At 50.6% G+C, this 14,802-nt stretch overlaps 2 protein-coding genes across 5 annotated transcripts in view; one reads left to right on the forward strand and one right to left on the reverse strand.

The window, feature by feature from the left end:
- ube2r2 (ubiquitin-conjugating enzyme E2R 2) overlaps positions 1–2,963 on the reverse strand; it is a 36,530-nt gene extending 33,567 nt beyond the window's left edge. Inside the window, exons 1-3 of one of the 4 annotated variants that reach the window (XM_088630554.1) lie at positions 2,770–2,963; positions 1,903–1,998; positions 1,308–1,588 (exon numbers count right to left, since the gene is read on the reverse strand). In XM_088630554.1, the coding sequence (XP_088486680.1) occupies positions 1,308–1,484 (177 nt within the window). In that variant the 5' untranslated portion in view covers positions 1,485–1,588; positions 1,903–1,998; positions 2,770–2,963. Of the gene's footprint in view, positions 1–1,307 lie in introns of all 4 variants that reach the window. The other 3 variants (XM_088630556.1, XM_088630553.1, XM_088630552.1) reach the window with 3 other exon arrangements.
- A 2,787-nt stretch (positions 2,964–5,750) lies between these two features.
- The window catches only part of nol6 (nucleolar protein 6 (RNA-associated)), a 28,132-nt gene continuing 19,080 nt past the window's right edge, over positions 5,751–14,802 (forward strand). Inside the window, exons 1-11 of the mRNA XM_088630561.1 lie at positions 5,751–6,237; positions 8,373–8,588; positions 9,438–9,554; positions 10,558–10,737; positions 10,987–11,155; positions 11,241–11,375; positions 12,375–12,538; positions 12,658–12,778; positions 12,926–12,984; positions 13,939–14,040; positions 14,213–14,328. Coding sequence (XP_088486687.1) covers positions 6,190–6,237; positions 8,373–8,588; positions 9,438–9,554; positions 10,558–10,737; positions 10,987–11,155; positions 11,241–11,375; positions 12,375–12,538; positions 12,658–12,778; positions 12,926–12,984; positions 13,939–14,040; positions 14,213–14,328 — 1,427 coding nt within the window. The 5' untranslated portion in view covers positions 5,751–6,189. The remainder of the gene's footprint in view (positions 6,238–8,372; positions 8,589–9,437; positions 9,555–10,557; positions 10,738–10,986; positions 11,156–11,240; positions 11,376–12,374; positions 12,539–12,657; positions 12,779–12,925; positions 12,985–13,938; positions 14,041–14,212; positions 14,329–14,802) is intronic.

The following is a 14,802-nucleotide window of genomic DNA, read 5'->3' on the forward strand; positions in this document are numbered from 1 at the left end:
ACTCAGTATTTTAATGACTTCATTAACTCCTACTTAATTCAACCTGCTGCCTAAGACCTCGAGTATATATCAGATCAATAAGAACTGGCATAAATCAAGACCTCCAATGGAATGGAACGCAGATGTAAATATTTACGCGACCTACACATGGACAAAGGCAATGTTCCTCCTCAATTCTTAGTGCATGAACTCGGTATGTATTCTGTGGAGCTGAGCAACACAACGTTTTAGCCAAACAGGTCATTGATTGAACCAATAACTGGCTTATATACTGTAGGTCTTTTTAGTTGTTTCAGTCGTTAATTCTCAGCCCTGTTCCAGCAGTATCGGACGGTCATCTGGATTTCATTTCAGATGAGCCCTCAGTTACTTCATTAAGTTCTTTAAATACATCTTTAAATGTTGGTTTAATTGACTGAGGGAGGGAGGCTGGTCTTGCCGTCAGAGAAAAGTGTCAGTGAATGAAAGGAGTGTGTGCATGTGTGTGATTGTGGGCAAGTGTACCTGTGTGTGCAGGTTGAGTGCGGTTGTTTGTGTGTTTGTGTGACAGAGTGCATGCGCATCTGAGCGTAAGTGAGCACACGTGCGAGTGTCCGTGAAAGGGAGCGAGCGTGACTGTGTGCGAGTGCACGTGCTGCGCGTGTGCATGTGACTACGAGGGAGAATGTGTCAAGGCCAGGCCAGAACAGCGGGTCTGTGGATGGGCACAGCAACAGGTCAACAGCTGCAGCCCGCCAGGAGGACAAGCTATTTTTGAACCGGGGTCTGTGCCACAGAGCCAGATAAGGGGACATGTCACTGCCAGGGTCCGAAAGCAGGGCCACACAGAAACCACCCAGCGCTCGCGAGGAGCAGCAGTCTCCCCGAGAGAAGAGCGAGCTTGCAGAAACACACACACTCGGGGCAGCAGGCGCACATGGACGCTCTCGAAAGACGAGGCGCTGGAAATGGGTTACATCAGAGTATTCAATAGCAAACGTCATTCAAAGGGCATGAAGACCTGTGGTGTTGGGCACATATGCAACACAACACCGCAAGATATATGAAATGAAGAGGATGGGTTTCCCTGTGCTAGATCTGGAGAACTACGTCACCTCTTTTCCGAACTTCTCAGGAATGTCGTGTGTTACTCACTTGAAGTCCCAAGAGGTTTGAACTTTTTCAAAACAAACACTCAGATCCCTGCGCCGGGCTGACAGACCTCAACGCCCTCGTCTTCTAGAAGGACTGGAACAGCTGAATGCTTTAGGAAGGCACCACTTCCTGTGCTGAACTGCACTTGGGAAGGCGACCCGGGGTTGGCTTACCTTGAAGTAGCCCCCCTCGTACAGCGTGTTGGGGGGGCCAAAGATCGCGACCTCCCAGTTGTACAGGTCGGACTCTTCCACCAGGGTGATGCGGAACCCTTCCACAGGCTCCTCCTGGAGAGACTTCAGCTCCAGCATGAGCGCCTTCTGGGAGCTGGGCATCTGCTGCTGAGCCATCGCGACCCGCCGGACCGGACCGAGCCGAGCCGAGCCACACACACACACACACACGGGCGAGCACGCAATGCCCGACTTTATCCACAAGCGAGGGGTAGATATCCCTGCAGAGGAGAAGGAGCAGGTCGTGTCTCCGCGGTCTTTCAGGGAAACTTCCAAGAAATCCAAACTGAACCAAAACCACAGCACGATATCCAACCAATTTAAATCCCAGGGATGTCAAGGGAGAGCCCAGTCTCCAGTTCTTCTTGGGTGATGCCAAGTACGCTTTTTTGTGATCAATCCACTTCGATCGATAAATGAAGGTTGGTTTTTAAAGGGAGGTTGCTTGTCCGCAGTTAAGGCAACAACAGTATCAAGACCAGAGTAAAGCCGGCACTGTCAGGCGATACGGGCTGATCTGAGCTTCACAGCTCACCTCATTCAATCCGGCAAATATCCAGCTCCGTGCATCCGACTGCCTTAATCAAGGATCTCAGGTAGAAGCAAACCAAGCTTGCAGGAGTGGAGGTCACTGTGGGTGAGAGGGGAAAGTGTGGAAAAAATACATTTTTATGTGCCCCAAAAAAAAAAAAAAACATCTACTTGTAAAGCAAACGATGAGCTAAAATACTAAAGCCAAGGTATCAGGACCCTCGAACGAGTTTTACATGTACATAAACGAAAAGAACAAAAATACAATAAAAAAACACGCTATTTCAAGTTGTCCAGCACCTTGGCGAGCCGAGCTCAGCTGCTACCCCGACCTGCCAGCTGGAGACCGTACCGCCGAAGTGCAACAAGGAGTCGGCGGCCCGAGTTCGCGGGCTCCCGGCTGGGTAGCGCCGCAGGCGAGCCCCGGGCTGGCGGCCGCAGAGCCCGCTAATGTCCGAGCTGCTGCCCAGTCCCTGGCGGTTTTCACCCCGGGAACCTCGCAAGCCCACACCAGGCAGCGGTGTCTCGCAAACCACTCTCCGCTCGGTGCTTCTTCTCTGCCGAGTCCGAGGAGGGAGCGGGGCGGGGGGGGGGGGGGGGGTGTTGTCTTTTGAAATCGCGTCTCTCCACACAGTCCGTCCGCTTCCACGGCTTTAGTTATATTCCCCTCATAAACACCTCTCCCCCCCCCGCCGCCGCCGTCGTATGCACAGGAGACAGGGAGCCTCCGTGTTTCTGCCACTCTCCCTCCCGCTGCTCTTTCGCCCCCGTTCGGCAGTCTCCGCCGTCGGTCTTGCTGTTGTTTATGCCCGTTTTTGAACCCCGGCAGTGCGATGGCTCGGCGTCAAACTGTTGCCCAAAGCCACCCTACCTGGGGCGCCGTGTCTTCTGGGCTTATGTGCGTGTCCCCCCCCCGGCGCCGCCGCCGCCTCCTCCTCCTCCAGCGCTGTGGAGGTCCGCTCCTTTGATTAATTGAGCAGCGAAAACACACGGGCGAAACGCACAGGGACTCTCCGCTCGTCGGCTTCCGGCTGCCACTGCGCCTCCGCGCTCTGCCCTCACGTCGCGCGGCTCCTCTCGCCACGCAGCGGGGTCACGGCCGCCGTGCGCGTTCAGAGGCTGGGCACGGTCGCGACGGGCACTGGGGAGTGGTGGTGGGGGGGGGAGGATCCCCCGAAACCCCACTTTAGGTGCGCGATCGCCCTGCCTCTGACCCGTGCGTCTCCTGCTTTTTTATTTCCCCATCTTGCCTTAGAATGCACGCTTTTGTTATGTAAGCGTAAACGAGGTGTTTATGAAAATCGCCAGGTAAACACATTTCTTGTTATATTAAAGAGGGATTTGAATATTCAGAAAATGGATTTGAAAATCATGCTACCAGATCCCGTTGATGCTTAGAACAACCCTCCAGCAATAGCATACTGTAGCCTTTGCCAGTGCTAGCTAGACTGGCACACTACCATCCCGAAGGCTGTGTGCTGCCCTGTGACAACTGGGTCACCTCATTCCTGCCTCAAGAACACACTACTTGACTTGTGCTGTGGGTGGTGAACTGTCTCATTACTGGTGTCATGTTACAAATGCTTCCCTGGGTGAAAGCTCTGGACCTCAGAGCACACTTGACCTCACTGCTGGATTTTTGGTGTAACCTCTCAAAATTATGCTACTGGTGTCCTTCTGACTTGGTGAGCTCGGTAGTGTCAAATAAAGGTTTGTCTTTGGTGGGTTTCACCATTATCTGACCATGGTATCCCCTCTATTTAAGGACCACTAGGGCCTGTAATTGGAACGTTTTCCCCTCTTTTTTTAAAGAAGCAGGTTGAGGATGTTTGAGGAATATGGGATCACAGTTCTATGAGAGCCAGGTGTTGTCTTCAGAAGCCGGAGCCAGTTTCACATCTGGAGGAAATCAGTCAGATGTGGAGTTCACCATTCGGTGAGATGAGACAGTGTTAGAGATGTCACACCGTAGGGCTCCCAAACATTATGAGATCTGTGGTGCTGAAAGACAGTGGGAAAAAAATACTTTCATTCAGGGCACTGGTGGGCCAAAAGAGGTCAAGTCCTCCACAAGAGGATATCTGGGGACTTGTGTGGCTTGAGGCTGGAGGATTCCCGAGCTGAGATTCTATCACAGCTGGAGACAAGCTTCCCAAGCCACATCATCTGAATAATAAAAATTATCAGAAGAATTATTTGTATTCCTGTTCTTTTTTTCACCCACAGTCCAAAGACATGCTAGCATGTTAATTGGCTGGTGGGAAAACTGGCCCTGATGCGAGTGTGTGTCTATGAGCCCTGTGATGGACTGGCGTCCTGTCCAGGGTGTATCCTGCCTTGAGCCCATTGCTTGCTGGGAAAGGTTCCAGCTCCTCTGGGGACCCTGGTTTGGATAAAGCAGTCAGAGAATGGGTGGATAGATAGAACTGTACTCGTTCAGGATTTTTCATCCCGTAGGATCCCAAAGCACTTCATGTATAAGAGAAGATCCACTTCATTTGTCACTTAAGCAAAGTTCCTATCTGGGTGTCGCTTGGCAGGCAATATGAACAAGCAGAGCCCCACTACAGGTCAGGAATTTACTTGAACTGAGTCAACTTTATTGCCCTTAAGGGAATTTGTCAAGTGGTCATAGCATATAACATATGTAAAAATAATGCAATATGGCAACCGTATGATACCATAATACAAAACAACATTTAAAAAAGTCTCAGTCTCGATCCAGTGTCACATAAGATTAGAAACAGATAATTAGCTGTTCAAAATATATATTTTAAAATATATTTACGACAGGAAATTTAAAACAACAACAATAATAAGACCCCTACCTCCAAGCAATCTTTTCATTGTTCAATAATTGAATGGTTGTAGGTATAAATGAAGTACATGCTCTCTTAGTCTACACACAGGGGATCTGGTACCACCTCCCAGAGAATATATTCTAAAATGAGTGGATAGGAGGGGACATCTAAGATTGTATGTGCAAGATTAACAATATGTTGCTCTGTTATATGTGTTACTGAGTGCAAGGGATCTCCAGTGATCTTGCTACGTCCTGATCCTGCTGTTCAACTTGTTTGTGATCTGCAAGGAGAAGGCACCCCCCTAGGGGGAGCCTCAGGCAGGGCAGGTGGGACCAGCCCAGAGTGGGATTGCTATTGCTACCTGCTTTAACTCATCATCTGAGCGGGCAGTACATCTAACACCACCTCCTCATCCAGCAGCCAGGCTTCTGCTGTAAGCGGTGTTTTCCCTGAAGGTCTCCCACCCCAGCACTGATCAGGGCCCACCCTGGTTTATGTTCTGGAGAAGATCTCATGATACGGTGAATTGCTTGAATGAATTTGCTTGGCTACATTTGATAGGAGGCAGTTCTGCCCTGTAGCCAAGCAAACCGTTTAATTAGATCCTTGAGAGATGGAGATGGAAGAAAAGGCAAAGCACTCAATGCTCTGGGGGACCGTAGATAGCACCACAAATTTAAATCACAAGATGTGAGAGATCTCCGAAGGGCCATGTGTCCTGCGCTCACTCGATATGACTTGGTATATGTTGAAGACTCTGTAAAAAGGTGGTTTTTGTGAGTCCTGTAGTGAAAAAAAGTATGCAAGGAGGTTATAAATGAGAGATCATTCAACTCAGTGTGTTATCACTGTTTCTTGAAGGCTCTCTTGAGCCAACTCCTTTTTTTAAGAACTACAGTCCTACAGAGTTTTTTTTTTAGTCAACTACAGTACAGTACTGTCCCCAAGACCTAAGCAAAAGTCCCGCCCGCTTGGAGGTGTTTTGTGACACGAACTCAAGTAAGAAGAATATCGGACTTCCGGTTAGCTTGCTTTAGTGAAAAGCGGTGCCATCGAAGCATTCGCAACAGATTTCATTTTTTTAAATATATGTACGACCGGAGATGTAAATAAAATTTCAGTTGCGCTATTATTAACATTTGACGTATTTTTCGGTATCCCGCGGTTATAAACTCCGTTACTGTACTGGATGACAACATAAAATCTCCGATTCTAACAATTCTCTACCTCGTCTCTACTTCGATTTTTGCGCAGCCAACCTTAATTAGTCAGTGACGTCAAGGTCACTAATACGACATAGTCCAATCAAAAGTTTCTTTTCCCCCCGGTTATGACCAATCAGAGTTAGGGGGAGGTGTGGCTTTACACTCCGGTTAGGTTGTCCCAGTGTGTGCCCATGTGAGTTAAGTGTTGCCCCGATTCGACTGTGAGGATTTGCTTTCTAAATGTGCTGTTCTTTGGTATAAACAGACAACAGGAAGGGGAATATGAAGAAGAAAATGAAGAAGTCATCTGTTGTGAGGCCGAATGGAAAGGTAGGAATAAGTTAAGTTTCAGAAGATGTGAATGATCTGTGTTTGTTGGTCCATGAGACTCATGGCTACCAGTAAGGTTACTCTAACGATTTCAGTAAGATAAAACGAGTACAATGTTTCATATTCACCGGAACACAGAACTACATCTGGCTTTTAGATCTGCTTGTTAGCAGTGATCCACTTGATGAAACCTGGTGTTGAAGGTATACAGACGTAAGCCGAGATGGCCGTGTTCAGACGCACGCTTGCTTGTACAGTACGTTAAGTTTTAAAATGTATCAAGCCGGAGTGTACTGTAATGTAGCATGAAAACGTCAAGGACGAGCTTCTCCAACTTACTGCAAGAGAAGTTTGTAGTTATTCGATTCAGGATTTCATGCACTGTTTTTTCGAAAGAAATCAGGGTACTCGATTCAACAACCTGGTTGTGTATCTTGTCCCACACTCCCACAACACTTTGCGTAAAGATAGGTCTCCTGGTCTCGGTGTTACTTCCACGTACACAGTTGCATTTCCGTGTACTTTTTTACTTGGTTTCCTCTATGCAGAAGACAAGTGGGTTGACTTCGTCGGTGCCTTAAAGATTTTGAATACCTCCATCAGGTCGTCTTTTGGAAGGGGCCTACGATCTTTTAAACTCAGCAAAATCAGTACAGTCCACTGTAGAGTTTGCTTGTAGTCACCTAGAAGAAGTAAAAAAATAACTGAGACGTTCAGAAATGGTTTTGGATTGCCAATCGTTCATTTCTTCGCTGCAGCCTTGCTAAGTGTGATAAATTGTGCCCAAGGGATGACAGGAATGCATCTGTATGAATGATGCTGTGCTAAATCATACAGGAATACAGAATGGCTCCATCTCACTTCCCTTCAATATATAAATTCATAAAGAATCAAGTATTTCATGGAGACTCTTGTTCTCACCAGCCTCCATCTATCCATCCATCCATTTGCTAAGCACTTCTTCCAGCGTTGCTGTGGAGCCAGAGTTTATCCTGGCAAGCAAAGGACGCAGGGATAGGACACTGATCCATCTTGGGGCACATGCACGCACGCACGCACGCACGCACGCACGCACCAGGGCCACATTTCCCAGAAGCCAGTTAACCTTCCAGTATGTCTTTGGACTGTGCAAGGAAACCAATGTGAACTCGGGGAGAACATACAGACAGGAACCCAGGGCCCCAGTGCTGCCTACACTGGTGCAATCATCCTGCACATCAAACATGGGAAATGGAAATGTGAGCGATGATCTGTGTTTTTCGTGCTGGCTGACATGTTGAATTCCTGTCGGTTTGCCCTGCTTGGGGTGGACAGAGATCTCTCTTCTAGACACATCCCGCCCTCGAGGACCGGCTCTTGTGTTCGTTATCCCTCGTTCAGGAAACCTGCTCGCACACAGGGGCATCGTGGGATACAGAGGCGTTATTACAAGTGCAGATGAGGTGTTATTCAATGTATTTGTCATTAAAAAAGACAACTCTGGATCTCGCTTGGATCTTGGAACTCTGCCTCTCACCGTGAATACATCTCAGTGTTCAAGTAGGGAGCTGTGTCAGCATGCGTAGGCTGCATAGGAACAAGTAAAGGTTTATCGCGGGCTGAGAAGAGACACAGCGCTTCGGCTGTGGAGACCTGTTCGGCTGGCGTTGTGGGAGTTGCATTTTTCACAATTGTATTGAGGTCGTTTTCCACAGAGCTCAGATGTCAAAGCACAGCAGCAGCTCTCCAGCGATCTCCTGTAGCCCCCTTCCTCCCGGTGCATTGAGCGCATCGTTTCCGGCTCTGTGCAGAGTCTGCTGCACTCGCATCTCCAAAACACCCCTGCAGCAGCGCTCCACAGCGATCCCCTATAGCGCCCTTTCACCTGTTTGACCCCGGGAAGACACCCGAAGAAGGCTCCACAGCTGCAATGTTGTGTTTCTTCTCTTTTCAGCGTGGAATAAACCTTTGCTTGTTCTCGGCGTTAACAGGGGTGCCTGCTCACTGCTGCCCTCTTGCGGCCAGTCAAACGCAGCGCAGCTGCGAGCTGAGGGGCTTTGCGGGAGGAGGGAGTGAGCCGGGGTGTGTCAGTGTGAGTGGGAGGGAGACACAGAAACACCCCCGCAACGCTGTCTGCTTCTCTGCCTGTCTTTCAGGAGGCCCTCTCGGAGCGCGTGGAGAGAGAGTCGGAGGAGGAGGAGGAGGGGGCACCTGTGAAGAGGAGCCGGCCCCAGGAGGGGGCGGAGGAGGAGGCGTTGCTGAGACCTGTGAAGCTGTCCAGGGGGGAACTCTACAAGCCACCCACCACGGAGGAGCTGAACAGGCTGCGGGAGACGGAGAGCCTCTTTCACTGCAGCCTGCTGAAGATGCAGGTCGGAGGGCAGCCGCCGGGGGGGCAGAGACGGATCGGGAGGGGCAATAGTCTGTGAGATGGGGTAGAGACTGCTAGAGACTAGGCAGGGCAAACTGATGTGATAGATGCCCTGATATTGCTGCTGACATATCACCCTGCAGCTCACAGCTGGCAGCCCACTGAGGCTCAGCAGGTGTGAGCCTGGTCAGTACCTGGAGGGGAGACCTCCTGGGAAAAAACTAAGGCTGCTGCTGGAAGAGGTGTTAGTGCGGCCAGCAGGTGGCACTCACCCTGCGGTCTGTGTGGGTCCTCATGCCCCAGTAGAGTGACGGGGACACTTTACTTTATAAAGGCGCCATCCTTCGGATGAGACATAAAACTGAGGTCCTGACTCTCTGATGTTATAGAAAATCCCAGGGCATTTATCCCCGAAAAGAGTAGGGGTGTTAGCCAGGTGTCCTGGCCAAATTTCCCCCCGTCCTTTACCAATCATGGCCTCCTAATAATCCCCATCTACGAATTGGCTTCTTCACTCTGCTCTCCTCCCCACTGAGAGCTGGTGTGTGGGGAGCATAGTTGCACACTATGGCTGCTGTCGCAATCCAGGTGGGGCTGCACACTGGTGGTGGCGCAGGGGATCCCCATTACCTGTAAAGTGCTTTGAGTGGAGTGTCCAGAAAGGCGCTAAATAAGTGTGAAGAGAGTTATTATGAAATCCAGGTGGCCATACTGGACAGATGTTTGCTGGGAAGGGTAGGTCAGGAGCGAAGAGTCTGTGGGGCCTGGTTTGGCAGGGGGTCGGGGCCGGGCCCAACTGGGGGCGCGGGGGTGCGCGCAGGCGTGCTGAGTACGACGCTCTCGTCCTCAGATGGAGGAGCTGCTGAAGGAGGTGGTCCTCTCCGAGCGGCGCCGCAGGCTCATCGACTCGTTCGTCAAGGAGGTGACCGCGCTGCTGGAGACCGTCCCTCGAACCTCGGACGCTGAGGTCAGCACTGGACCCGGGGCGGGGGGGGGGGGCACATATGTGAAGATTAAGAGTAACAGCCTTGATGGAAGCCATAATTATGAGAAAGAGAACTGATTATTATGGCGGTAGTAGTTCAGGTGGGTAGCTGCGTCAGCATGCGTAGGCTGCAAAGGAACAAGTAATAGGTTTATTCCATGCTGAAAAAAAGAAGAAAGAGAACACAACGTTTCGGCCGTGGAGTCTTCTTCACACCTGAAGAAGGCTCCACGGCCGAAACGTTGTGTTCTCTTTCTTCTTTTTTTCAGCATGGAATAAACCTATTACTGATTATTATGGCTGTTAAAATAAGAAGCATACGGGTGATATTGAAGGTGATACATGCACTTCGATGTTCTGCCACTTTAAAATGAGCAGTTTTACAGGTAGTGAAAGTGTCCTTTTTGTCCTTCTGCACCTGTAACATAAATATCCATGTACTGCATGAGCGTCTGCATCGGGCTCTGCATGGGCGCAGGTCCCTTCCACCAGATTCGGTGTTTGGTCCTGTTCTGTGTTGTGCACCGTGTTGTCTTGTCGTGCATATCTCTGTTTAAGCCGCTTGTTTTATAACTCATAATAGAAATGTTTTTGACCTGCTTTTACTCATTTTATTAGAATAGGGTTTTTGCATGCGTAGGGGAGAAAATGGTAGAAAGCATTAGTTTCCTAGAAAATTGTTTTAGAAGTCTCTGAGTGTTACTCTGGGTGGTATCAGAGTCAAAAGAAAAGGTATTACATTTCAGTGTTTTTGCATTACACTTTCTTGATGTGTTTGAGAGTAAGCTGGTATGTCAAAGGATGCTCACAATCCTTTAGAGGCTGCAGTGTAATTCGGGTGTAACCAGGCTGAGCAGGGCTTAGGGGAGACAACTGTCAAGCACACAGGAGATTATGAATCACTTGAGGTTCCTTAACCACCTCCCTGTCTGCCTTTGTCCATCTCCTCAACCTTTGTGTCTGTGTGTGCCTCTGGCTTGTCCAGCTGTGTGACCAGTCCTGGCTGCCCGGCGGGGTCAAGGTGCCGTTTCTCCAGGTACCCCAGGCTGTGAAGGGTCGTTTCCGCATGGCGCCCCCGGCTTCCGTCAGCCTGGTGGGTAGCTACCCTCTGCGCACCTGCACCAAGCCGCATGCCACAGTGGACCTGGCTGTCACGATGCCCCCGGTGAGTCTGAGGAGGGGGTGTGTCCTCAGTGTCGTTCCTGGACTGTGTGCTGATGGCTCTTCCCCTTCAGCGTGTTCTCCCTCTCAGTCCCCTGTCCCCTCTCCTTCTCTCTCCATCTGCCTGCCTTTCTTACCCCCTCTCTTCCTTCTGTCTTCTCCACCCTTTCCCTCTCTTCTCCAATTTTCCGTGTGTCCAGTCTCTCCATCTGGGCTTCTGTATTAACCCTCTCCTTCCACACTTCCACCCCAGGAGATCCTCCAACAGAAGGATAACCTAAACCAGCGGTATCCCAGGAAGCGGGCTCTGTACCTGGCTGGGTTGGCTCACCACCTGACTTCTCGCCCTGCCATTGGCTCCCTGCGCTTCTCCTGTCTCCATGGCAACCGCCTCCGCCCCCTGCTGCTGCTCACACCTCCAGGTACCGCGCGATGGAGGCTGGACAGGGGCAGGGTGTCTGCTGTGACATTGGTCGGGGTGCTGATGTGTGCCTGGTGTTATTCCAGGTAAGGACGATGGCAGAGTGACACTGCGCGTCCATGCCCTGCCCCCCCCAGGATTCTTCAAGCCCAGCCGTCTCCACCCCCAGAAGAACAACGTTCGTACTCACTGGTACACTGAGCAGAGCTCCGAGCTGGCTGGTAAGGCTGCACTCCGACCCGGGGGAGGGAGGAGGGAGGCGTGGGATCAGTCTTGGACCCGGGGGAGAGAGTTGTAGTATTCGCGGTCAGACAGCTCCTGTCTGTGTACGATGGGAGATCTAAGATCTAAGGTATTGAACATAATAATAAGATATTAAAGCATTGTGAAAGCAACAATAAAGTGATATGATTCCCAGATAGTCTTCCCAGAGTGTTGCTATGACTGTGGTATAAATTATAGTGCAATTGGTTAATTGTATTTAATTCTAAAATAGATAATTACCTGAATTAGGTAATTGTGTGTATAGTTTGTTACCACGTTATAGAAAAGATATTGGAATCAGAAAAGCAACCATTCTGGTGCTGAAGGGGATGTCCTCCACTGACGTGCTGAAGGAACTGAACTTTTTTAGTCTTGAACAGAGGGGTCCGGATACAGGTATTCAGTCTCCTCAAAGGCACTAGCAGCGTCCGCCCAGGGCACATTTTTAGAATTAAAAATGAAATACAAACCAGAGGACACAAAACCTTTAAAACCAAGAACTTCATTTCCCCGATGGCTGTGGGAAGAAGCTATATAGTAGTAGTGAAAGCCGATACCCTGCTCTCAAGAAATGACTACATGAGATCCCTGGATCAACTGCTAAATACCAAATAAATTATATGGGCAAAGTGGCCTCCTTTCTTTTGTGCCTTCTCTTAAATGGCAGTCTTCAGCACACGTGTTAGTGAAACGCCCCGTATGACACTCAAGGAGAAACCACCAGAGGCAGATTGTGTTTGTGTCTGCTCTCTTTTGTGCTTGGTGTTCTGTTGCTGTGATCAGCCCTTGTCATTTTGGTCCAGTGGGCCTGGCTGCTTCACAGCACTCTGCTTACATCTCCATGGCCTGAGAGGGGCCGCAGTCTGGGCGGAGGTCTTGTACTTGACGTGCCAAACGCGTTCTCTCAGTTCTCTGACGCAGGCCCCCTCTTGACTGTTGGCCTTGCCTCCATCCAGGTGGCGGCGAGCCGGCCACTCCCCACTACAACAGCAGCCTGCTGGGAGACCTGCTGCCCCTGGCACACCTGCAGTTCCTGTCGGCCGTGGCCGCCCAGTGCCCAGCCTTCCCCGACAGCGTGGCGCTTCTCAAAGTGTGGCTGAGGCAGAGGCAGCTGGACCAGGTACAGCCTGACTGCCTGTCTGGATCCGGCCCGCGGTGCTGTCCAGAGAGGGCTGGCCAGTCCGTGCGGACAGCCTCGTCTGTGTCCGTGACTCCGGCTGTCTTCTCTCCCTTCCCCAGGGCTATGGCTGTTTCAGTGGGTTCCTGGGCTCCATGCTGGTGGCCTATCTCCTCTCCGCTCACAGGATCAACAGCATGATGAGCGCCTACCAGGTGCTGAGGAACGTGCTGCACTTCCTGGGTAAGTGCTGGGCGCGGGCGGGCGCAGGACGTTTCTAAATGGGTGCTCCGGGAATGAAAAGTGAACTGGGCTTCTCGGACCAGCCCCAACCAAAAGCTTCGGAATGAACGCGGTGATTCCATTTTTGCTCCCGTTCCTCTTCTCCAGCCTCTACAGACCTGACGGAGAATGGGATCAGTCTGGCGAAGGGCTCGGACCCCACAGCGGTAAGAGAATCTGCGGCTTCGCTAGCAGACGGGATGTTTTCGGTGGGGGAGCCAGGCAGTTTCAGTGGGGCAGGGAGTAGAAATCCAGTCTAGAGTGGGGTAGTTTTTGTGATTGTGACAAGGGAGTCACTGAGACGACATAAATACATACCAGAGTCCCACATTGTCATCAAAACATGAACTGCTGGCGGATGATGTGTGTAGGAGGAAGGGACATAATCGCTAACCCATCCAGAAACCCATGGATGGCAGTATGTTTATGCGTGAATACAGTGTTTGTCTTACCAGTAAAGTCTCGATCAGGATTGTGTCAGTCTGGTGTGGTCGAGGTTACAGACCTGTGCTTGTTTCGGGTCCACGTAGTCTCAAGCACATCTGTGATTGGCTGGACCTGAACAAGTAGGAGGGGCCTGGTGTTTCCATGCGTGTCTGTGACCCATGTTCATTGTTAGGCTAGCAGGCGTTAATTGGAGAAAGGAGGAGGTTGGTGTCTGATTGCAGAGTTACTGTAGAGTTGCAGCGTGCGAGCTAGTGGTTCATGGAGGTGGACAGCTAATCAAGGTGGAAAGGAGCTGCTGCTGTTTGGTTTTGAGATGCTGCTATATCTTTTACATGCGTATAGTTCAAAGCTTGATAACCCAACATACCCCAGTGATCCCCAACCCTTTGGATACTCTTATTTGTCTCATGGTCCCACATTATTTATTTTTTTTATCAATTTGCTTAGCAGACGTTCCTTATCCAGAAATATCCTTATCCAAAATACACAGGAATACATATTGTAAATGTGAAAAAACAGGAATGACAAAGAAACAGGTGAGGTCTGTACATTAGCAGTACAGTGCCTGTACAGCACAGGGTGTACACAGTGTTCATTTGATCTTGTGCTCTCTCCTCTCTCCTTTCCACTCTTCCCAACTCTGTCATCCCCCGTTCCCCCCAATTTCCTCTCAGCCGTCTCTCCCGGAGTTCCACAGCGTTTTCCAGGTGGTGTTTGTGGATCCCTCAGGACACCTCAACCTCTGTGCGGACATGACAGCCAGCACCTACAGACAGGTGAGGCTCGGGACTGATCTGGATGGGCCGAGCTGCGCTGGGCAGGACTTCGCAGAGCTGGGTTCCCCTGGGTGGGACCCAATCGGGCAGGATGGACTGGTCTCGGCTGGGCCTGGACTCATGTGGGATGGGTTGAGGTGCGCTGTGTGACTGTTGCTCCCTCTGTGTCCAGGTGCAGCAGGAGGCAGCTCTGTCTCTGCAGTTTTGGGATGACCCGACACTGGACAGCTTCCAGGCCCTGCTGATGACCCCTAAGCCCCTGCTCAGGAGCTACGATCACGTCTTCCAGTCAGTACCGAGCTCAGTCTCCACTCCTGTGCACATCACTCTCCAGACCTCGCTTCTCTGCACCTCCACTCTCAACTCCCTCAGTCTCGGTATAGAGACATATATTGAGATACATAAGGGTGGTCACTTTGGTGTCCTGGCTATATCTCCCCCTGGCCCTTACCAATCATGGCCTCCTACTGATCCCCCTCTCTGAACTGGCTTCATCACTCTGTTCACCTCCCCACTGAGAGCTGGTGTGTGTGGGGACTGTACTGGTGCTATTGCATCATCCAGGTGGGGCAGCACACTGGTGTTGGTGGTGGGGATCCCCTTTACCTGTAAAGCCCTTTGAGTGGAGTGTCTAGAAAAGCGCTATATAAGTGTGAAGATTATTACACTTCTCCACACTCCTTAGTCACAACCTAGAGCTGGTTACAGGCTGAAGATGCTCCATTTCCTCCTTTGTCATCCTTTCCCTGCTCTGTTTTAGTT

This window comes from Lepisosteus platostomus, chromosome 4 (genome assembly GCF_059453375.1).
Source record: "Lepisosteus platostomus isolate fLepPlt1 chromosome 4, fLepPlt1.hap1, whole genome shotgun sequence".
NCBI lineage: Eukaryota > Metazoa > Chordata > Actinopteri > Semionotiformes > Lepisosteidae > Lepisosteus > Lepisosteus platostomus.